The 25,200-nt window shown below is 40.4% G+C and overlaps 1 protein-coding gene and 1 long non-coding RNA gene across 2 annotated transcripts in view; one reads left to right on the top strand and one right to left on the bottom strand.

Annotated features, from left to right (window-relative positions):
• The first annotated feature begins 898 nt into the window (after positions 1-898).
• Positions 899-25,110, top strand: LOC117511024. The gene is made up of 3 exons (XR_004560868.1): positions 899-1,207; positions 15,093-15,100; positions 25,100-25,110. It is a non-coding gene; the product is annotated as an uncharacterized LOC117511024 (long non-coding RNA).
• Positions 21,859-25,200, bottom strand: part of aacs (acetoacetyl-CoA synthetase) — a 124,855-nt gene continuing 121,513 nt past the window's right edge. Inside the window, 4 exon segments of the mRNA XM_034170964.1 lie at positions 21,859-22,162; positions 22,165-22,198; positions 22,307-22,509; positions 24,876-24,934. Of these exon segments, the coding sequence (XP_034026855.1) occupies positions 22,062-22,162; positions 22,165-22,198; positions 22,307-22,509; positions 24,876-24,934 (397 nt within the window). The 3' untranslated portion in view covers positions 21,859-22,061.

Consider the following 25,200-nt stretch of genomic DNA (forward strand, 5'->3'; position numbering starts at 1 on the left):
TCTATTCTGATTGTAGCACCTTCCCAAAACTGTCTTGAATGCACACACACTCTTCCTCCATAGCACAATCCATTTGTCTCTTTCTACTATCTTTATACCTTCCAATCATCTTCTATTTCAGACATGTCCTATTCATTTCCTTCCCATTGTTCCATACCTACCTCCCTCCGTCGCTAGCTCCCTGCATCACAGACAACCTCCATCCATCTTCCTCTCAACTCTTCTTTTATTCTACAGATGCTACTTCTGGGTTTACATTCTGTGTGGTACACCCATTCCTCTCTCCTTCTATCTGCCACGTAGTTTATTGAGCTTTAATTGGCTCCCAGGGGGAAAAGAAAACTTTTTTGATGAAACGTATACTGATAGTGGGGAGACAAGCAATTATTTTATTATTGCACTCACATTAATGGGTTGATACACAAACACACATCCACAAAAGCATATTTTAAGACAAAACCCATTGTTGCTTTCCTGGAGTGTTTTCCCCTCAGCAACTATTAAGTGTGTGTGTGTCCACACAAAAGGGGTAAAGAGTTGCACTGCTCTGAGGGTTCTAAAAGAATTGCCAACAGATAAACTTCCTAGTGTGTGTGTGGGTGTGTACATGTACGAATGCATGCAACTCTGCTAACTGTATGTACATGTGGTGCTTCAAACATGCACTGATAATATTAGGTGTTAAACAAAGCCACATATGAAAACGCAAAAACTTTCTCTACATGTACGTTTAAAGTAATGTGCAACAGTTTGAAGCATAATTAAGACGATGCCATAATTTGAATATTAGACAGGTCTAGCACGATACCCTCTTCCACAATATAGAGGAAAAACTTATGTTTCCCTCATGTCTGTAGGGCAAGATGTACCGGCTCAGGGTTACCCCCCTCCATGTTGATATAACACGTTGTGTTTCTCCAATTTACTACTAAATATCTAATCATGGCCGTGACTAGCTAAAGGCCATGTTTGTATTATGATTTCATTTTGTTATGGCGGAGGTCCTTAAAATGGGGCTCTGAGAATGGAAAGGCAGAAGGCTCTGGTGGTACATTGCATGCTGTATCTTTCTGGAACTTCTCTAGATGCATCTGTTTCTGCAGTGACCAAAAATAAATCTCTCTGCATAGATATGTCTGACTCCTGATTGCTCCTTTGCCGCCGGTCTCATTTTATGCTGAACATCATCACAGAAATTCCACAACACGTAATCATTGGGCTGAGCCACATTTAATAATCATAACGTAGTCATCATGCATTTGTGATGAAAAGACTTGGCAGTGGAGTTTCTGCAGACTTTCCATAACCTGTATCACAGCTCAGCAGCCTTGTTTTTGCATCCTTTCTCTGCATCTGTTACATCATTTTCTGGGCAGAAACAGTCATCCACAGGAACCCCAATGGTCTGAGTAGCTCGGATGGAATATGTAGTCAGTATTCTTTTTTTTTTTTTTTTGCTTGTTTTTCTTAACCCTTGTGGTGCTGTTCAGGTCTGTGGGACCTGTTTTCACTTTTGTTCAAAAGAAAATAGTACAATAAATTACTTTTACAAGCTTAGAATCATTGGCTTTGGGTCATTTTCTTTGAAGAACATAAATCAAAACACATTTTCTATGACCGCACACCCAACACCCCCCCCTACACATTACATTACACACAACATGTTCGGGTCCCTGGACCCGGAATTCATTCATAATCAGAGGACCTGTGTACCTTTATTCCATAAAGGTACACAGGTCTGGGCCTATCTGGGCCTTCTGGTGTTGTGTGTGTGTGTGTGTGTGCGTGTGTGTGAGAAAGGGGTTGCGCAAATGTGTGTTTCTGCCAGTGCTGTTCCCACACAAGGCTGCAACATTGTATACTGAAAATTGAAAACACTTTACCCTCCTTTCTTGGGGGAACCAATATTTTTTTCTCCAGCTGCCAAGCACAAATTAGGAATGGACACAGTATATTAGCTTTGCTTTGCCAGTGTGGGTCCTTCACAACTCATGAATATGGTGAAGACAATTTTCTGCTCAGAGGGCCTTAGAGTTAATTTTTGAAGAGAGTGAAGATTTTGATGATGATGCAGAGGAAGAGGCTTCAGAATATGAAAAACCATATTCTGAAATTCAGAGTCTGAAAGTGATTCTAAAGAAAATGAAATTGAACTTCAGCCATTTACAAAATGAAAATGAGTCACAGGACCAGCCTACCAAGAACCAGCCCCAGGACCAGCCCGTCAGGAGCCAGGCCCAGGACCAGACTGCCCGCAGTCTACCCCAAGGGGAGAAAAATGGGTGTCAAGAAACAGAGAAATTGAATGGTCTTCTTTCCCAAGGGATGAGCCACCTCGCATAGCTGCCATATATAAATGTGCAAGACATCAAGTCATCATTTGAACTTTTCCTCCTAGATTCAATTCAGAAAATTATTCTAGATTGCACTAATTTAGAAAGAAGATGCATTTTTGCAGAGAGATGGAGGGAGATAGATCCAACCCATTTGCAAGCCTACACTGGGCTTCTTATCCTAGCTGGAGTTTTTAGGTCAAAAGGAGAATCCACAAAGTCCCTGTGGGATGCAGAAAATGGAAGAGAACTTTTCTGTGCCACAATGTCCCTCGAAAAATTCCACATAATTTCCAGTATTATCCGCTTTGATAACCAAGATGACAGACCAGCTTGACGGCAGCGAGACAAGCTTGCGGCCATCAGGACAGTGTGGGATAAGTGGGTGCACCGCCTTCCTCTTTTTTACTACCTTGGTCCTAATGTCACCATGGAGCAGCTGATACCATTTAGGGGCCTCTGCCCCTTCAGGCAGTATATGCCATCTAAGCCTGCAAAATATGGTATAAAGATCTGGGCTATTTGTGATGCAGCTTCATCATATGCTTGGAACTTGCAAGTCTACACAGGGAAGCCGCATGGAGGAGCTCCTGAAAAAAATCAAGACATGAGAGTTGTCCTGGACCTGACTCAAGGACTCAGTGGACACAACATCACATGCGAGAATTTTTTTTTACTTCGCACAAGCTGGGACAGGAACTGCTACCAGCAGCAGCCCAGTCTCATGTTTTTTTTGTTTTTTTGTTTTTTTTGGCGGGGGGGTATATGATACGCAACACACACAGCAAAACTCTGCCCCTCATGTGCTGTATAGGCTGGTATGGAAAAGCAATGTGTTCAATTGGTTGAAGATATATATGTGTTTAGTTTGTGTACTGTAACCTGACTGAATACAGTTAAAGTTTAATGAACTTCAGAGAAAAAAATTAATTGTTATGACAATTCTTAGACCATTTGTAAATTTGTTCTAGGCAAACCACTCAAATCTTGATCAAAATTGTTTCTGATTTTTTCTTATTACATGTCAGAAATTGACCAAAAAATGACTGGCACTTACTTATGAATGTAATGGGCAAATTAAACATGGGTTATGTTTATATTGCTTGTAAATTAAATGAATTAAACCTCTGTTGTGGATTTTAACAAAAAATGTTTTGATTGTATCGAATTACCTACCGAAAAATGCAGTGGGTCCAGCAGACCCACGAACACTAGCAGAATAACAAAAATATGAACAGCACACACTTAATGCATGGCAGAGCTGTTAAACTGTCAAGTATATAGACTGCATTTACTTTAGCATGCTTAAAATGTGCACCGTGCAAGTCCAGTATTTTGGAAAATACAAGTATGAGACAGGGACTCTGTATTGACAGAAACATAATATTAAATGACTGATTGGGGGCAAACCAAAAATTTTAAATTTTAAAACATTCCTCATAGAAACACTAAACCCTTTATGCAAATATACAGTAGGAGTCCAAAGCCTGGAAAAACTTTCCCACTTCAATGAATGAATTAATTACATTAAAGGTCTTTAAAATTTAAATTCCTCTCAGAAGTAATGTGGTATTAAGGAGGCTACATTTTAGCTTGGGGGATATGCTGTACTTTTGGTGGATTTTTGTAGGGTTTGTGGTACCAAGAAATGCTGTTCTTGGGATCATTACATTTTAAAGAAAATAAGCATCCATAGATATCCTGATAGTGTATTTCCATTTTGTTGAGACACTTCAGGGGGCACTTTGGTATTAAATGGCTAAGATCTGTGGTGTCAACATGCATCAAGCACCTATACATCTCCAAAGAAGTCATGATATTATAATATACTACTTTAACTAAATGAAAATACAACCCCAGTCCCAATGAAGTTGGGACATTGAATGAAATGTAAATAAAAACAGAATACAATGATTTGCAAATCCTCTTCAACCTATATTCAATTGAATACACCACAAAGACAAGATATTTAATGTTCAAACTGATAGACTTTATTGTTTTTGTGCAAATATTTGCTCATTTTGAAATGGATGCCTGCAACATGTTTCAAAAAGCTGGGACAGTGGCAACAAAAGACTGGGAAAGTTGATGAATGCTCAAAGAACACCTGTTTGGAACATTCCATAGGTGAACAGGTTAATTGGAAACAGGCGAGTGTCATGATTGGGTATAAAATGAGCATACCCAAAAGGCTCAGCCGTTCACAAGCAAAGATGGGCGAGGATCACCACTTTGTGAACAACTGCGTGAAGAAATAGTTCAACAGTTTAAGAACAATGTTTCTCAATGTTCATTTGCAAGGAATTTAGGGATTCCATCATCTACAGTCCATAATACAATCAGAAGATTCAGAGAATCTGGAGAACTTTTTACATGTAAGCGGCAAAGCCAAAAACCAACATTGTGCCCATGACCTTTGATCCCTCAGGCGGCACTACATTAAAACCTGGCACACTGTGTAAAGGATCTTACCGCGTGGGTTCAGGAATACTTCAGAAAACCACTGTCAGTTAACACAGTTCGTCGCTACATCTACAAGTACAAGTTAAAACTCTACAATGCAAAGCGAAAGCCATACATCAACAATATCCAGAAATGCTGCCGCCTTCTCTGGACCCAAGCTCATTTGAAAGCAAAGTGGAAAAGTGTGCTGTGGTCTGATGAATTGTTTTTGGAAATCATGGATGTCGTGTCCTCCGAACAAAAGAGGAAAAAAGACCATCCAGATTGTTACCAGCGCAAAGTTCAAAAGCCAGCACTGAAAATGTGTGGGGCATTATGAAGCGCAAAATATGACAACGGAGACCCCGGACTGTTGAACAACTGAATTCGTACATCAAGCAAGAATGGGAAAGAATTCCACCTACGAAGCTTCAACAATGAGTGTCCTCAGTTCCCAAACGCTTATTGAGTGTTGTTAGAAGGAAAGGTGATGTAACACAGTGGTAAACATACCACTGTCCCAGCTTTTTTGAAATGTGTTGCAGGGATCCATTTCAAATGAGCAAATATTTGCACAAAAACAATAAAGTTTATCAGCTTGAACCTTAAATATCTTGTCTTTGTGGTGTATTCAACTGAATATAGGTTGAAGAGGATTTGCAAATCATTGGATTTTTTATTTACATTTTACACAATGTCCCAACTTCATTGGAATTGGGGTTGTATATAATATATATATAATATATATATATATATATATGTGACTAAAATTTCTGCATCAACTATATATTTGTATTAAAGCCAATTTAAAGAAATATATTGCAAATCATGGAGCACACAGGGCTCACAAACACACTTACAAAATGAAGCAAATGAGAGAGGGAATATGGGCAGTCACACGGAGGTATATGCAGATGGAGGGAACCCAGCAGCAGAAGTGTTAAAATCCCCAAGTGAGTAGCCACAGTGATCCAAATCCCTGTAAAAAATCCACTGAACAGGCTGTGGAGCAGCACAGGTAACGCACGACAACAGCGCTAAAATAAATAAAAATCCACTAGGCAGGCTGTGGAAATATAGCAAAGATTCATCCGATCCTGTCTATGGCTGATGCTGAGACCCTGATTCATGCATTTGTCTCTTCTAGATTGGACTACTGCAATGTTCTATTTTCTGGTTTACCACAGTCCAGCATTAGGGTCTCCAATTGGTTCAAAATGCTGCTGCCAGACATTTGACACGAAGCAGAAAGTTTGACCATATTGCATGCATATTGTACTATAAAGTTTGCATTAATGTTATCTTGGTTCTTCCTGGGTGGTTCTTATGGCAACTGATCCAATCCCAAGCAAGGACTATTTGTATATAAAATGTATTTCCTAAAATGATACATTTTGGGTTTCAAATGAAATTTATGTAGCTTTTTATCCCTCGAAATCCTCAAAAAGCTTCTGCTTCGGGGGGCTTCACCTCCCTGAGCCCCCCAGGGCATTGCCCCTCGACCCCACTGGGGGCCCTGCGGCCCACTGGACCCCCAACTCAAGGATTTGAACCCCCCTTTCACATTCCTATATACGGCCCTCTATTGCACCCATTTTGGCATCTCTTCACTGGCTTACTGTCACTGTGAGATCAGATTTTAAGGTTCTGCTAATAGCCTAGAAAACTGTTCATGGACTGGCATCTCCTTACCTAGCTGACCTAATTAAACCCAGGCTTTGCATTCTCAGGGTGCAGGACTACTTTGTGTCCCTAGGGTGAGTAAAAAGTCTGCAGGTCACAGAGCTTTCTCTTATCGTGCCCCTGTTCTGTGGAATGATCTCCCTGCATTAATAAAATAGTCAGATTCTTTCAAGTCCAGACTTAAAGTGGATATGACACTTAAAGACAACATAGTCTTATTACATGTAACAAAGTGAAGAAAAAAAATGGACGCGGTTCTCCTGTTATATACAACATTTGAACGTCCCGCCACTGAAAAATCTGCACGCCCCGTGACCAGCTTCTCGCTAAGCACCAAACCTGAAATACGTCACTGCCTGTAGACCATATCAGCTTGCGTGCCTGGCGGCCGTTGTTCACACTTTTTTAGCGGCAGAAACTTTGATTAAACACAGCTCTCAGGGACTTGTTTGTCAATATGCCTGACCAGTGTGTCGCAGCATATTGCACAAGGGTGAACAGGCAGACTGATCAAAAGCCGCGGCATTGTGTGATGCACGAAATGTCAGGGTGCCTCTCCCTCCGCTTGCACACCCGCATATGCTCCCGACAGCAGACACTTTCCTCTATCGTCTCCATGTTCTCGCACCGCTCACAGGAACACCTAAAATGTCAAACCACAATAATAGTTCACAATAATCTTGAAATGCTCAAGGAACTTGTAAAAATATGAGTGCACTACGTAATAAAAGGGCAGTCCTGTTGTTTTCGGCGATCAGCTTTTTCGAAAATGCGCCATTTATTTCCTGTTCTTTTGTGAAACTAACGTAACTAAACATGATGAATGCAATGCCAGGCCACTCAAACGGCAAAACCCGAAGGTAATGACAGTGGTCCGCAAGCAGTAGCTACACTATTGCGGCTCCGGAAAAAATAACAAGGCAAATAAACAGACGCTAGACTCGAAAATGCTAAATTATAGTGTTATAAACAGCAGCAACAAAAATCAAGCCTCCCTTACATTCCGTATTCTGCAGCCTTTCAAAATCCATTGGAATTGGCACGTCTCTTGCCTCTGCTTCAGCTCCGCCATAAGCACTGTCTGCATTATTTTTCGCTGCCAGAATGCTCCTGGTTTGAATGTTCATCCGAAAGATACGGCTCCAATCTTGTAGGGTCCACTCACTGCTGCGACATCCTCAGGATCCGAGTCAGTCTCGATTTCCTCACAGAAACAATCCACACTTGAAGAGGAGTCAGAAAAGTTCTTGATCTCATCACTGTCCATGCTGAGGTCTATCTGTTCCTGTTGTCAATCAAACAGACAAAGATGGGACTCTACACGCTGTGACATCATGGCATCACGTACCGCTGATGGAACGCTGCCACCGCGCTTTCCAAGAAACACACTTTTGAGAAGCTGTACAAACTTTTTTCCTCAGTGATAATGATTAAAACCACTTTCAACTTACTATATCTTACTTACTATATACTCTATCTGCATTACCACACTGCAGTCTTACTTTGTGTTCCAAAGGTGAGAGAAAGAAGTTAGCAGGTTTTGTACTTTCTCTTATCATGCTGCTTTCAAATGGTAACAGTCTGCTAGCTGAGATGAGAGCTCACTGCAAAAGCTGTGCCTCTCAAAATAAGCCAAATAATCTGAAATCTAGCCAAACTGTCTTCTTGTTGTTGTTGTTCATTCGGCTGCTCCCGGTTTTTGTTCGGGGTCGCCACAGCGGATACAACCAGATCCGGATTGATAATTGGCACAAGTTTTATGCCGGATGCCCTTTCCTGACGTAACTCCAGTTTTACCTGAAGAAACACACATAGCCGCTGGTGTTCCAAAGAGGTCTCCCATCCAAGTACTAACCAGATCCTGCTCTGCTTAGCTTCTGAGATCTGACGGGATCAGGCTGACACAGAGCAGACCGGCTGCAGCCAAATTGTCTTGTATTAAGCAAAAAAAAAAAAAATCTGCCAATGGGGTAAGAAAATTTACTTGGTTAGAATTCTCAAACTATAAACTGTCTAGGCACTGAATAATTAAAATGTGCCTTAAAACTAGACAGAATTCTTATTTAAGATTAGCCTCTGTCTTAAAATAAGGAAAACAATGCTGTTCCTTTGCTTGGATGATTTGAAATCCATTGCCTTTCCTTGTTACTGGCTGAATACAGCTTGATATTAGCTGGAAAAACATATTAAAGGACATGTCCGCACTGCAATCATAACCATTTAGATTTAGGCTGTTAGTGACCATCCAACGATCCACCAGGATTACTTTGTGCACTTCCGTGACTGGTTTCAAAGTATATGGCATTCATAGCAAACACCTACGGAGACTTCCCATAACAAAATACTCGTGAGTACTCGGGTGTTTCCGACAGGTGACGTAGTTACTAGAAGCATCCCAGTGTGTGCTTCAATGGAATGTAGCTGCTAACGTGTAGAAGTGAGGCACAGATTAATTACAAAATTTACACAAGTGTGATGTTGTGTTATGATGACTCATTTTTAAGTGATAACTGTTGATTTTGATGCCGTCACCATAAAAGCAGCAGCTGTGAGAAGGTTTTGTGCAGCTGCGGTAATTTGTCATAAAAGCAGCATGTTAAAAACGCAAATAACTGTTGTATAAAACTGTGAAAAATCTAATATATATATATATATATGTGTGTGTGTGTGTGTGTGTCATCACGGAGGCATTCCACATCCATTAAGTGGCAATAAACAGCTCACCTGTGGGTTAAACAGTGCGACAGCCAGTTCCCGGTGATGACGTCAGACTGAGAGCAGCAGAGCCAGATAGCTCCCGGCCGACATACCGATAAAGTTATACATTTAAGCTGTCCTTGCAGCTATATGCATGTCCCGCCGAAAGATAAACGTCCGAAATCATGTCTGGGAAAGAGGGGGCATCGAAGAGCATCGACAAGCGGAGAAATACTCAGTAAAACAACCCCCAGTCCCCAGCAAACTGCAAACTCCTTTGTTAAATCCAATTGAGGTTTTTATGATTACATTTAAACTGTCAAAAGGTTTTATTTCACATTGCTACAGCACTTTACAATGCGCTAAGAGAGATCGAATAGAGAAGTTGTCGGAAGGTGGGAGTAAGATCTCCAGTGCACATTTACAGAAGATGACTGGCAAGAATCCATCAAAAGTACTCAAGCAGTGTTGTGAGTAATAAATACAGAGAAATGCATTTTAAAATTTTTCATAGGCAGCATAGGACTCCTTATGTTCTTAATAAAATGGACAGATCTTCAGCTTGCTTTAAGTGTTCACAGTCCCCCGCTACCTATAAACACGGCTTTTGGAATTGTCCCAAAATATCTAAGTTTTGGTCCCATATTACAAAAAAATTGGTACAATTTTGAAATGCAAAATTAATAAGGATGCGGGACAATTTGTACTAGGTCTACCAACAAAAAATATTACCCACATTTTGAATTAATTAAAAGTTTCTTTTGCCTGGCTAGGAAATGCATACTAAATAACTGGATTAAAGACAAACCTCCTACAGTTACAGAGTGGTATCGAGAAATTTTTAAAGTGCTGCCGTTGGGTAGAATTAGTGCTAAATTGAAGGGTAACAGTGAGCTATTCACCGAAACATGGCAGCCACTTATAAATTATTTGCCTTCTCATCTGAGACTTACTATTATGAGAGGTTCGGGTACTTTGGGCTAAATATTACTTTTATTTCTATTTTCAATTTTTTAGTGCGCTGGTTGAAAAGTCTATTTTTTCCTTTTTATTATTATTATTTGTTTTCTAAATGATTCCCTACATCCCAGTGTAACCTATTGTATAACTTACAATTATACATTTTTGTTTTGGTTTACATTTGGTCTGCTCAGTGGTGTTGTTAATGTTTGTGTTTTATTATGTTAAAAGCAAATAAAATATTATTATGAAAAAAAAAAACAGTGTGACAGCGATTTTAACCTGCATGTCAGATGTTTTTTTTAAGGGATTATTAAACATTAATTCTCTTTATAAAGTTCCTTACAGAGATTGAAAGTTTTATGACATCTGAGAGAGTCTACAAGCTTAATACTAATTATATATTGTTCAAATTCAGCCAGAGGTCCACCTAAATTGGGGGTTAAAACAACTGCTGCTGCACACATGCACACACACACACCCACACACACACACACACACACACCACACCACACACACACACACACACACACACACACACACACACACACACACACACACACACACACACAGACTCTCAAAGTAAAAAAAAATATTTTCATTGAACGCTCCATTGAAAAGAACACAAAACAAAAGATGAAAAAAAAATTAACATTCCACTCACCCCAGTGTAAACTAAGATTTCCAAATTAATCCACAACAAAAAGAAGCCTTCATGCATTCAATTTCAATTTATTTTCATTTATATAGTGCCAATTCACAACAAGGTTGCCTCAAGGTGCTTCACACAAGTAAGGTCTAACCTTACCAACGCCCAGAGCAGCAGTAGTAAGGAAAAACTCCCTCTGAGGAAGAAACCTCAAGCAGACCAGACTCAAAGGGGTGACCCTCTGCTTGGGCAATGCTACAGACATAAATTACAAAGCAATTCACAAAATGAACATACAGGAAATGTTGCCAGTGCACAGGACGGCAACTGCGATCACCAGCCATGGAACAGCCCACCTCGTCCTCACTCTGATCCACAGCCAGAGATCATTTTCAAGTTCCACTCTGCCAGAGAATAATGTCCAGGTCCACTTGCTCTCAGGTTCTGATCATGCACATGCACATAATGTCCAATCACAGCTCTGCCTTCAACTCAAATTCTGTCAGGAACATGGCACAATAGATAGTCCATTATCTCCTGAAAATAGCGTCTTCTGAGTTTTTCCAATATGAGACATCCATCTGCATATCCAGGCATGTCTATGATCACAGCAGCAGTAAACCAGCAGCTGTGACACAAACAGCAGCATCACAACACTTTAATTCCAAAATCCGACAGACTCTGAAAAGTTAAGAGTTTCGGGGTGAAGTGTGTCATCTCCTCTGTGAATATGCTTTCAAAGAAAAGCTCAGAGGCTTCGTTATTGTACATAACCTCATTCATTTCCCTCTGTCTGTCTCTGTCTGGGATGTTTCTGTTTGCTATTAACTACGTCACATGCAGAGAAATGCAGAAAATTGCAGTGTGAGACGTTTTCCAGAAATGCACCTGTACCTCGCTTAGGGAGAGGAATAAAAAACATCAGAAACCACTAATTATGAGCACGTGCGTAGAGAGGCTCACAATCACAAGTACTTTGATGTTGTGTTGCTAAAATGGGACGTTAAAAAGCATGCGACATGTCCTTTAAGAAAAAGTGAGATACATTTTCCCAAAATAAGGCATGTTTTCTTATGTAAAAAAAAAAAAAAATGCTTGACAAGATTATTTTTCTCTTTAGAAAAAAAGTAAAATTTTCTTTAAACAAGTCTTTTTAAACTTTACTAGATATCTGTTTTTACAGTACTTCAGTCTTTTCTCCCCTGAAGACATATTAAGTAGTTAATTACTGTATTAGATTAATATGGCATTTCATTTCTTAAAGCACAAAATGAGATTTGAACTTCATTTTTAGTTGAAAGATTCTTGTTTGCATCTTATTGAAGATGTTTCTTAAATTTTCATGTCATGTTGAATTCTTTGTAAAAATATCACACAAATAAATCATTATTATACTTTTTAAATTTAAAGCACTGGACTCTAATCAGTTCTCTTTTCTATTTTTGCGTTTTCCTGAGGCAGTGTATGCTGAAGTTTAGTTGACAGGCAACGCTCACATTTTAAAGGTTACAAGGAGGTAAGTTGCCAGATCTATTTCTAAAGTCGATGTCTGTCAAAATGACTGGCTTCTACACTCTCATCTTACCCCACTAGTCTGACAAACTATTCATCCGAGAGCAGAAGTTCCCATACCGGACAGTCGAGATGTCACAAGCGCCGAGCTGTAGCGTCAATGATGACACCCTAAGGTGCAGCTATGCACCAAATCCCAGAGGGAAACTGTCAAATATCAGCCAACATTTTCTAGTCATAGAACAATAAATCAGCTGAGCTGACTTATTTCAGAATGACGGTGCTCATATTGCAGTGAAGCAATTTAAAAAAGTAAATGCTCACACAAACGTGTCTGACATCCAATAAACCTGGGATGGAGGACTCGGCTGAATAAACATGTATCGCAAATACAGAAGTGGACAGTCATCAAACCTTCAAGCTTTCCCTGAAAAAGTTATCGACCAGAAATCACACAGCACCGCAATTAAAACAGTGGGTACTGAGAGGCTTCAACTGAAAAAATGTCATTTGCAGTGCTGAATGTTTGTCTGTCCCTCATATTAAATATTTTGACATATTCAAATAAAAGTTACAATAAAGGCAAACTGAGACAATACTAAATATAGTTTTTCAACAATTCCTAGAAGCAAAAGTACAAAGTTTATAACTGGCTGTACCACATTTTGTAGCAGCCGAGTAATGACAGCTCTTGTTTGCTTTGGAATTTTTAAATTTCAATTTATTTTCATTTGTATAGCGCCAAATCACAACAGAGTTGCCTCAAGGCGCTTCACACAGGTTCTAACCTTACTAACCCCCAGAGCAGCAGTGGTAAAGAAAAACTCCCTCTGAGGAAGAAACCTCAAGCAGACCAGACTCAAAGAGGTGACCCTCTGCTTGGAAATGCTGTTGGTGCACAAGACAGGAGGGTCTCAAGCACAAATACCACACCCGTCTCTGGATGGAGCTGCACCTTAAACAGAGAGAAAAAAACAGAATCAGGCATCAGAAAGACAAGAAATACAGTATAATTTGTCAGCATTACACAACAAGAAAAACAGGAAAATACGAACGTGATCGCCGGCCACTAGCCCTAAGCTTCACTATAAGACCCAGAATTTAGGTAAAGTTGAGGTCGCGGCACGCTCAGTTTCCTAATAAAATTAATTAAAAGAGTAAAAAGCGTATAACTATAATATGCCAGTATGCTAGCCATATGAGCCATGAAAGCAGCATGGTCTTCTTCCCGCTTTAGGCCCCCAGAAGCCAACGGTTTCTAGATAAGCTCAGATGCATTCTGAGCATCCAGAATAGTAATTTTAATGTTTTGAGAAGACCATAAAGTGGACACCATTTGACTTATACAATTTGAAACTGTGGATATAGTACTTTATTCTGAGAATAGCAAGCATTGATATTATTAACATCCTGGTGTAAATAAGGTATCACCACATGTGTAGAACTCAAAAAGAATGATAGGTTAGTTCTCATTTAAAAAAAACAACTGCAATGTGGTAAAATGTATTCATAAATATGAAAGAACAGGCTCTTTATAATTATAACTATCGCATACTGTATTTTTTCTCAAGATTTGTTTTTGCATAAGTTTAAAAAAAATAAAAGATCATAAGATTAGGATGAATTACTTATCATGAATTTAATTTTTGAAGTGGCACTAATGACAACACTCATACTGACATAATTTCGCTTGCATAGACTGATTTGGAGATCAAGCAATAATTGCAGATGGGCTTTCTGAGGTTCCAGATGGCTTTTCTGATTTCCTTTTCTAACTTTCAGAATTTAGTAAATTAGCATATGGTCCACTGATACTTATGTGTAGACACTAGTTTTGGCTTCAAATCTGGGCAAATGCAGTCCCAGAAAATTCCGAATGTGACAAACAAGAAACAGGTGTTGTAAACAAGTCAATGCTGCTAAAAATATAAACTTGCAGAAACAAAGATACTATTCTGACATGGTTTGCACATGACTGGCATAGCAGTTTCAAGTACACACATATAGGTCAGAAGGTGGGGGGGGGACATACCATATTCTGTCCCCCCTGGTTGAAAGGTGGGGGGGACATGCCCCCTATCCCCTACCAAATTGTGCCCACGCAAATGGAGTGGAACATGGGTGGCCTTGACTTGGTAACTTCTGTTAGTTCAGTCAAAGTTAAGAGTTGTTGAGCATAAATGGGCCTCATTGGGGCTCCCAACTGGGCCAGTGCAGAACTTTAGTTTTTGAGGGGTTTTTTTGCCATTCAGATGGGAATTAGGTTTTATGAACACACCAACATCAACATTCTTCTCTGTGATGCTATTTTCCTAGAATTCTGTGTTTCAGTGCATCAGAAGCAGTATTCCAAACAGTTTGACTTTGTCTCATCAGTCCAAATGACATTTCAGGGCCATAAAGGTGTTTGGCTTAATTCAAATGAGTCTCAATGCTATTATGGGTTACCAGCAGTTAGTGTTTCATCAGTCTTACCATGGATGCCATTTTTCCATTTTCTGACAGTGGACTTATAGTGTGACATTTACCGTGGACAGACAGGTCTGCAGTACTTGCAAATTATCCTTGGCTTTTTTTTTTTTTTTACTTCTTGGATGAGCCATCACTGTGCTCTTGGAAGAGTTTTCTGAAGGTCAGCCACTTTTGGAAACATTGATTCAAGTACCAAGTACATGTCATTCGGAGATCGTTGTAGTCACTATGACTTCTTGGAGTCCCAGATCCTTAGAAACAGCTTTATAACGCTTCTCACAGCTGATGCATTTTAATCAACTTATTCCTCATCTCATCTGGAATTTTATTAAACCTTGACACAGTGCACTGTGTAGCCCCTTCATTGAGCCCACATCCCAGAAAGACCAGAGTATACTACAAGAACAGGTCACGGGTTGGTGGTCCAGGTATCACAGCTATACAGTACAAATACCAATCTAAAGATTTATATGTTCTCCGACAAACATAGCAGTGTGACCATAAACCTGTCCAGTGATGACTTATGACTGCATAAAGCCATTAAATGAGGATTAACTGATTTCATCAGCTCAAAGTGATGTCAATCAGTGAAATCACCTGGTGCAGTGGGTGGTTGCAAATAAACCTGCACTCTCTCGGCCCTTTCTGGAATCAGTTTGACACCTCTACCAGGGAACTAGCAGCCTCTATATAAGAAAAAAGTTGATTGATTGATTGATTATGCTTTAACTTAATTTAACCTTTATTTAACAAGGTTTGTCCCATTGAGATCAAGATCTGTTTTGCAAGGGAGACCAGGGCAATTATAAAGTTTCCAATTCACCTAACCTGCTTGTCTTTAAAAGTGGGAGGAACCGGAGCAAACACACGGAGAACATGCAAAGTCCACAGGTGGGAATCGATTCCATGACCTTTGCTGGAACAATCAATATGCATTTGGCTCCTTGACAGACAACAGAGATCGGTATAAACATAAGGAATCAAGTACTCAGAGGACAAAATCTTACCACTTTCGTGTTTTGCCGAACCATTTAGAATAAGTTTATTGCAGCATTTAATGTATGTGTCTTCATAATAAAGTCAAACGTTTCTCTCCCTGCTGTGGAAAAACTATTGTTGTGATCTGTGCTCACGCATTATTATGAGGCAGGATGTGAGATTACACTTGGGGAATAACACTGTTGTGTCTGATGATTTGCGGATGTTCATGCTGGTTATACGGTCGCAAATTGAGCTTTACCAGCGATACGTTAGGGATATTTGCGACCATATAACAGCATGAACATCCGCAAATCATCAGACACAAGGGCGTTATAACCATTCTAATCTAATTCCAACCGTTGTGCACGGTTTATTTTTTAGTAGGTAAGCGAGGCTTACCATGAGGCAGCGTCGCTCCAACAGCGGTCAGGGCGCGGAGCAAACCATCAAATGTTAAAATCCATCAAATGTTAAATGGTAATTCTGTATCAGAATCCACATCAATACTTTCATATGTAGCTTAATTCACCCATTTCGGCGGCGGTACGTGACTTTATCTTGCTCTCAGCTAACAGCACCATTATGACATCTGCTTAGCAGCACACACAGCCGGTGTTCTGTCAAATTGTGTGTCTAGTCGCATAAATCGACAGTTCTGCGTCCCAACAATATGGTGCATGCGTGCGCAGTTGCGTTTAGGGCTGGCCTGTTGACAGGAATGGCATCTCATCAGGACACCGGTCAGGGCGCAGAGTAACACATTCAAATGTGAAACGGTCAAATATTTTGCCACCGTTACCCCATATTATACAGTGTGAAATCTCACGATTAACCAATCAGATTTGTGGAAAAAATGTAATTGGATTAGAATATCAACTTTATGACTCATGAAGCAGTTTCCCTTCCAATCATGTAGTCCCTTGAGCTTCTCCCTTGTTTTCACTTGGGGTCGCCACAGCAGATCTGAAGTGGATCTGCATTACGCCAGATGCCCTTTCCCAACTCCACATTACATGGAGAGTGAGCAGAGATGACCCTGAACCGGGAATCGTCTGCACTGAAGTAAAGCCCATTTAACTGCTAATGTGGATCCAAAACAAGAGTGCTGAATATTCATGTCTAAATGTCTCATAGTAAATATCCATTTAATACCATCTAATTCTTGAGTTAACAACTATAGGGCCCCTTCACACATACTGCAAATGTGGTTGAATTGCGCATGAAGTGTGCATAAAGCAGGAATCGTATGCCAATACGTGTAAAATCGTAGCTGCCTCTAACACCTTGTACACCTGTTGCTACAGGTATTGGCACACACCAGTGGCTAAAAGACAGAGTGTACCCTGTGAGAGCCCATCAAACTCTCTCGCAGCAGGTGTCGGCCAAATTCCAGGTGAGACACACAAAACACCTAACACCGCTCGTTTGCCACTTAGAAAATGTGTGGCCATTCGCACTATCATCACAAAAACAATCCGCAGACAATCACTGTCGAGCTGGATGTGAAATTTGTCTAAGGGGCCCACAAGTGTGGAGTCGCAAAAAGCCACACACATATGGTGCATGTGTCTCGCACGTGTGCATGTGTGTCGCGCCCCACCCAACACACCTGGTGTGCCGGTGGGGGGGCACACTTGCATAAAAATGCTTATATGTATGAAAATTCAGTAAGGTATATCTTATATATTATATTCCAATTCTAAGTGGAACTATACCAGTATACAAAGGTATAACTAAATATCTAAAAAGGAAGTGTAAAATAGGAGAGTAGAAAGAGTAGAGTAGAGCCACGTAGGTGCCTGGTCTTGAGAACCAGGGATGGTATGTACAGATCTGATCACATAGGGGCCAGACAGCCAGGTCTGATTGCACACAGCACGGGGAGGGGCCTGTCAGCTGATCACAGCACACTGACAGCTGGATGACGGCTCACTGCACACATTACAAACACAGAAACCACCGCCAGGACAGTTATCTAAATAATTACAATACCTGCATATGCAATTACATAACAATAACGAAAATGAATGACCACATAACACAGAGAGTGACACTTTGGTCTGGGTGCTGAACGGACAGGGGGCGTGTCCCTCACAGCTACGACTGCAAAGATATCTGCTCCTGGACGTCCCAGCTTAAGAACACGTTCTGTGTTTGGAAGGACATGAACTTCCAACATTCCTCCGTGAGGCACGTGTCTCTTCCTGCTGGAAATATATAAAACATCTTTTGCTTTTTGCTTCGGGCTGCAGTAGCTGCACACAGTGCAACTCCATGTCCTTTTTGACTTCAGGAATTTTTCCGCTTCAATTACAGGCCAGCAATGGTAGTGCAGTGGTAAATTTTCCATCTGGTAATCAGAGCTTACAGGTTTGAATCCTGTGAGTGGAATTTTTGTTATTAACCAGGGTTATTTAACTGCGGGGGTTCTGTATTCCTCTTTTATTTATTATTCATATCAACCCAGTGACATTCACTAATTATACCGCTGGTTTTTATTTTATTTTCCTCCACATCTGTGGCACGATGTGGTGCACCTCATCCCAGCTGCCCGCACAACACCACCGCGTGCACAACACCATCGCATCGGGATTGTGCATACCTGCCTGTCGGGCTGTGTTTTCGTGGTTCGCTCAAGCGAGCTGTTCCGCTGTGAGTTGCCCAGATTTGTACTTAAACATATTATGTGTGAAGGGGCCCTTGGAAATGTCCACCTATGTATCTGCATGAGCCAAAATTTGGACTTTGTGCTGTAACCTTGACCTTTGACTCCTGATCCTCAAAAGTTAATGGGATCACTCTGGGGTGGAATACTACCCATTTAAAACATTTTGGTTGAAATCCATCCAGGGGTTCTTGAGATATTTGTCAACAATCACATGCTGATGATAACCCACGAATAACTATCAGTGAGCTTACATGTAGTCAGTACTGTGGAAACCTGACATGAAAACATTTTGTTTTTCTTAAAGTTCTTACAAAGATGTTTCAGATAAATACAAATCACTACGATAAAATGTCTATTTCCTAACTTGACAATCAAGCTTGAGCTTACAAAATGTAATTACATGACAACTGAAACTTTCCTTTGACTGCTTGCATGTATTTGACAACAACAACTCCATGATTAGGATCCGGACAGGTAATAAGAAAGCGGTGAATTTCTTCTAAATGTTGGACGCTGGTTTTGCTGGATCTTAGGGAGTTCATTTGATCCAAGAGAAACTTTTTGCACGTAAAGCTTTGCATTACCTACTGTAAATTCATATCTATATTCAACCACAAAATTCAAAACTATATATACATGTATTTATTTACAAATAAAACATTATACATCACATAGGCTTGCTATGATGATATGAGATAAAGCCATGTATGTAAGTCAGATATGGTCTTTACACACTGTGAAACCAACAGTATACAAATAATGAATGTTTATGAGTTCAATGGTACGAATATTTCATGAGGTGACAGATGGAACATTCCATTCAACGAGGACAAGCCAAGTTGAATGGTATGTTCCACCTTTCACCAAATTAAATATTCATTCCATTGAAAGAATGTAAAAACATACATTATTTGTTTTTTATATAACCGCTGAGTGGATCCTTGTCCTTTGTTTGGTGCTTTGTATGTCACATGACATGGATTATTCATCTCATTTGTGTTGCATTGCATTTAGAGTACAATTTGGTTCCATACGTTTGGTACCATAGCACTCTGCAGACAGACACACACACACACACACACACACACACACACACACAAATCCACTCCGCTGCAAACCGTCTGGATGCATGAAGAGCTGTTCAGATGAAAAGCTGACATGATTTTTTTGCTGGACTGAGGAACTACACAAAGCCTTTTTTTAATGGAAGCACAAAGTCAGTGCACAGGATCACTGGACAACATGTCACAATTTGGACTCCTATTTAAAGTTTGTGTGGACTTTAGCAGCAGTGGAACACCAAAATGTAAGTCCCTTCTCTGCTGTTTATAATTAATAAAATATCAAATGACAAGGATCTATTTTAGCCGTTACATAAAACAATAATAAATGTTTTTACATTCTTTCAATAGAATATTTAATTTGGTCAAAGCTGGAAACAAACCATTCAACTCTGCTTCATTTCATTGAATGGTATGCTCCAGCTTTCACCTCATGAAATATTTGTACCACTGAACTCATAAACATTCATTTTTTGTATAACAACTAAAATAGATCCTTATAATTTTATATTCTATTATTTACAACAACAGAAGAGGGACTTACATTTTGGTACCTCGTCAGTGCACCAAAAAAAAAAAAAAAATCACGTCTTTAATTCAGCTTTGGCGCGTCACTGCTACTTTGACATCAACAATCCAACACGAACTTTAAATAGGAGTCCAAAATAATTTGTTTTAAAGCTAAGCGCCATCTTGCTTGTGTGAGCGTGCGCATGGTGTGCATTCACACAAGCGGGATGGCGCTTGTGCGTGCATGTACTAACAAAAAAAGACTGTACTTCTTCAGTGCAGTGAACAAAAATCACATCAGACGGCTTACAGCGCAGTGGATTTGGTCTGTGTGTGTGTGTGTGTGTGTGTGTGTGTGTGTGCGTGCGCAGAGTGCTATGGTACTAAACGTATGGAACCAAATTTGCACTCTAAATGCAATGCAACACAAATGGGACAAATAATCCATGTCATGTGACAGACAAAGTACCAATAACATCACAAGGATCCACTTAGCCATTGTATAAAGACCACTAACATGAAATGTTTTACTTCCCTGAATCCCTCAGCAGCTTCAGAACATGTTTTTAACAAGAGCTGCCAGATGCGTCGCATCACAGCTGAATCCAGTTGAACATCACATATTCACACACAATATTTAGGAAGTTGATGATCTTGTTTAAAGCTGTTTTAAACAGTGCCCCTCATAGGTCCATAAGTACTTGGACAGTGACCCTCCCACCTCCTCAATTTGTCCTCTGTACATCCCCAAGTCCACTTTCAGATTTAATTCAAAGAGCTGAACAAAAATAAGGAAATCAGGGCTGGGGGACCCTGTGTGCCCTGATAGAACCTACCCAGTGGGCTATGCTCTCGACGCCTGAGAAAATGGATGCTTGCTCCACTCTCTGTGGAAGACATTGAGGATTCATTTATATACTTTTATGGTGGCAGGTTTGGCGGTGATTGGTTTGTGCACAGCCCTGACCCACAGGAATATTAGCAAGATGCTGCTACCAGAATCTCTTCCCCTCATCTGTCCGTCATGATTCATGAGTTGAGCAATGCAGTGTAATCTCAGATTGTGTTAACTCTTGAACTCAAATGCAAAATGGATATCATCTGGAGCATATTGCTGCATTGCAAAGGAATGTGCTGCTGAGGACTGGAGAATATTCTTCATAAATTTGGACTCTAGACAGTCAGAGGTGTAGTAAATGGAATTCTGTATCCTCTCTGCCTAACATCAACATGGCAGCCTTATCGGCTCCTGAAGGTCAAATGCCCTGCTCTTCCCCAGAAGGATCTACGGCCTTGGTGAAGGAATTCAGCTCCCCCTTCTCATCTATCTCCCCCCCCCCCCATCCAGCCTGCTGCTGCCTAGCAACGATAGACTTTAAGCACACCTGTCTCATCTGCACACAACACGTCTCACTCCCTCCATCCCTATTACCCCCCCGTGTCTCTCCACTCCCCTCACCCTGGCTTCTCCCTGCCACCTCGAAGGCACCGCAGTTTTTACTGCTGCAAACGTCAACCCCCAAGCTGGGCAGCGCGGACCCCTCCTGCTGCAGCCTTCACCCACTTTGCCTCAATTCGGATGACGAACTGCTTCACGTTTAGTGCACATAAACAATGTCAAATGTATATGTGTTGTCTTTAATTCTGATGTGTGCTATTATTATGTTCAACTCGTAATAATTGTGGATTAATTGCTGTATTTTGTCTGAGGTAATTGGAGTGTAAATGTAATTTCATTGTTATTGCACTCATGTAATGACAATGACAATAAATTTCATCTCTCTGTTTCTCTCTCTCACTCTCTCTATGTCTTGGACTCTTGTTTTGTTAAACCCCTTGATTAAAACTTGAAAGGCACATCTTGACACTTTCATTTCAACTTTAATTGTGGTGATATACGGAGGCTAAATTACAAAAATTGTGTGACTGTCCAAATACATATGGACCCAGCTGTTTTTTTAAATTTGTTTTTTAACATGACCTGCACAATACTAAAAAATTGTACCTGTATGCTTCCCTGTACCAGTGAATACACATCGAAGTTAAATTTATAAAACGAAACCATACACCGATCAGTTTCTCCAGTTCTGTGTCTAGACGTTTTGTAGTTCTGGAATGTTCTTGTAAAGGTCCAGGGAATCAGGGTTAGAGAACACTCCTCTTTGCGTCACTTCCCCGCCAGCAATCACCTGTTGACAGCCACCTCCACCTTCTTACCGCTGAGGGTGTACTGCAGCAGGAAGAAGAAAGCAGGCCTTTGTCAGAATTGACTTTTGAAATGGTAAGCAGTGTGACAGCAGGATTCTTCAAGTGTGACAGATGTTCATATTTCTCTTACAGGAATGTCTCTGGTCTCTAGCAACAGAGCAGGTACGTGTCGGGCAGACAGAGCTTTCCTAATGGCTCCTTTAATGTTCACTACCAAGTCTGGACAGAAGGTGTGACCGGCTGCCATCTTCACAAACAAAATAACTCGCTCTTCTCCGTCGGCATTGTACTGAGGAACACAAAGACTGTCTGACACTTCTTCAAATGCCTCTACTGCAAACAAGAGCAGAGCAGACAAGGGATGAGATGATAAAAAGGTGAAGATGATAAAAAGGTGAAGAAGAAAAACGTGCAGAAGAGAAGGAGAAAAAACTAAAATGAGGAGAGTAAATGAGAGAAACAGGAAGTGTGACGGGAAAAAGAAAGGTGAAAAATAGAAGAAGCACAAGAAAATGGAAAATCTGTGTTGAATGGAAAGGAAAATCTAATTGAAATTGAAAAAATTGAACTATGTATAAGAGCCAAGTAGCCTCTGTGTGCGTGTGTGCATGTATGCGTGCGCGTGTATGGCTACAGTTACTCGGGAGAAACTTGGGCGCGCTGACATTTGATATGCTTATGTATTTTGGGTCAAGGATGAACACTGTGAAAACAGAATGTTGACAGGACTAATTTCTTGAAGAAATTAGCGATATTAGCTAACAACAGTGAACAATGGACGTTGTGTTCTAATGCACCATGGGAGTTCGGGGTTTCCAGGTTTTGGGGTGTTGTTATTATGGTTCAAGTTAGTTTAATAGTGTTGTGTTATTGATTAATTGTTTTGTACTTTATCTGGTTTAGTCAGTATAGTTAAGTGTCATGTTGGTGTTACCATGAGTGACAACTGTAGTACGTTTGGTGTCTCCGCCACAGTCTCTATCTGTGGTTGTGTAAAATTAAAAGCACATGCTTGGGGTAGAATGCAGAAAAGACAAGCTCTGCATGAGTACGTATGACTTCCATCACGGACAAAATGGGGAGGGTTGACATTTGTCGTTTGGTATGCTTATGTATTTTGAGTCAAAGATGAATGCTACCAAAACGGACAGTTGATAGGACTAATATATTTGGAGAAACTACAGATACTGGATAACAACACTGATCACTGGAAATTGATAATTACATTCTGGACTGACATGTCATTCCAGCAGGGGGCGGTAAATCATCAATATATTAAAAGCATGCATGATTTTATTTAGTACGTTCCATTCCAAATCATTATAGAAACTTTGCATAATTTATTACCACCCTTGAAAAATGTTGACTACCTATTTTATAAACACTACTCAATCCCCACAGGCAACACAGGTTAGTACAATTTAAAAGAAAATAAAAAAATACAGTTCCTGAAATAAGTTTACATACATGTTGGATAAACATTCAGTTTCCCCAAATGCATATATTCTATTATATATATATATATTATATATATATATATATATATATATATATGTGTGTGTGTGTGTTTTCAGTCAGTCATAATGTCTACTTTATTTCCATATCAGCTGGCAAGTGGCATTTCTGAAATCAGAAACCAGACTGGTCCAGAACATTCTGGCTTCATACTAAAGAACTCAACCATCAACTGCATCCTCGCTATGAGGCAAGCATGAATTTTAGCAGTGCTTCTATGCAGACTACGTGTCAGCTAACATGGACTGGGTTTTGGGTAAGGTTGTGGAAGCCAGTGGTTTAGATGCCTTTGTTGGCAACGAAAGGTTTACTGACCTTCACTTCACACATGTTGTGATCTTGCCGGTGCCTCAGTTTTGAAGACCCCAGTAACTGGAGAAGGCTGAGACACCCAGGTTTCACCTGGCTACAACAGAGGGATGTTTGCTTTTGAAAGAAAGGGATTGCCTGGTTGTTTGTATGTGTGGTTGCCATCCAGGAGCCAAGATGGTTCTGTAGTGGTACACTTTATTGTGGATCCACTAAATTCAAATGACTTGATCTCAGACACACCTGTGTGGAGCGTCTAAGATAGTTGTGCCTCTTCACATATGAAGCCAGTTTTCTCTACATCCACAAATGTCCTCCACTGAGATTCCTCCATCAGGTATTTGGGCTTACACTCATGGACAGGGTAAGCAGCTCAGATATCTAGGAGGGATTCGAAGTAGAGCTGCTGCTTCTTCGTATCAGAACCAGCTGAATGGTTCAAGCATCTGGTGAGGATGCCTCCTAGTCGTCTCCCTAGGGGGCTCTTCCAGGCATGTCCAAGTGGGAGGAGGCCCCGGGGAAGACCCAGGACACATTGGAGGGATTATATTTCCCAGTGGACTTGGGAACGCTTCGGGACCCCCAGGAATAGTTAGAGTACTTGACCGAGGATAAGATGAGCTGCTTAATTCCTGGATCACACAGTTAAAACAGCTCTTTCATATCTTCATTAGTACCAGATCTTTACTGCTTTTGTGAAAGGAAATCTGAATCAGGTCATCTTTACATGTTGCCAAGTCCATTTTCAAAAAGACTTTTTAAAGACAAAGATAGACTTTTGAGGAGTGAGCCTCAAAAAAAAACAGGAGTCACACACACAGATATATATAGTTACAAATTTGCCACCAAAAGACTGTTTTAAGTTATTGATTCACCAATATTGTAGATCTCTGAGCTCCCAAAGCGGACTCCATTGGGATTCAGTGTCCCGTCACTGGAAAACAAACAAGGCACACATCAAGCTGAGGAACATACTAAACATCCACCCTCACGCTGTGCTGTAAAGCAATCCAAGAGCGTCCTAAGAAATCTAACTGGGACATACACAGTTATTCATATGAAAAAGCCCTGATGTAATACAGCTTGGATTTTAGGTCAGTACAAAATCACTCGTCAAAACATGTATAGAATGTCCTTCTTTCTCTTCATGCAATTCAAAGCATTTCCATCCCATTATAAATCATATACGCATATATTTTT

The sequence above is a fragment of the Thalassophryne amazonica genome, chromosome 5, assembly GCF_902500255.1.
Source record: "Thalassophryne amazonica chromosome 5, fThaAma1.1, whole genome shotgun sequence".
NCBI classification, from domain to species: Eukaryota; Metazoa; Chordata; class Actinopteri; order Batrachoidiformes; family Batrachoididae; genus Thalassophryne; species Thalassophryne amazonica.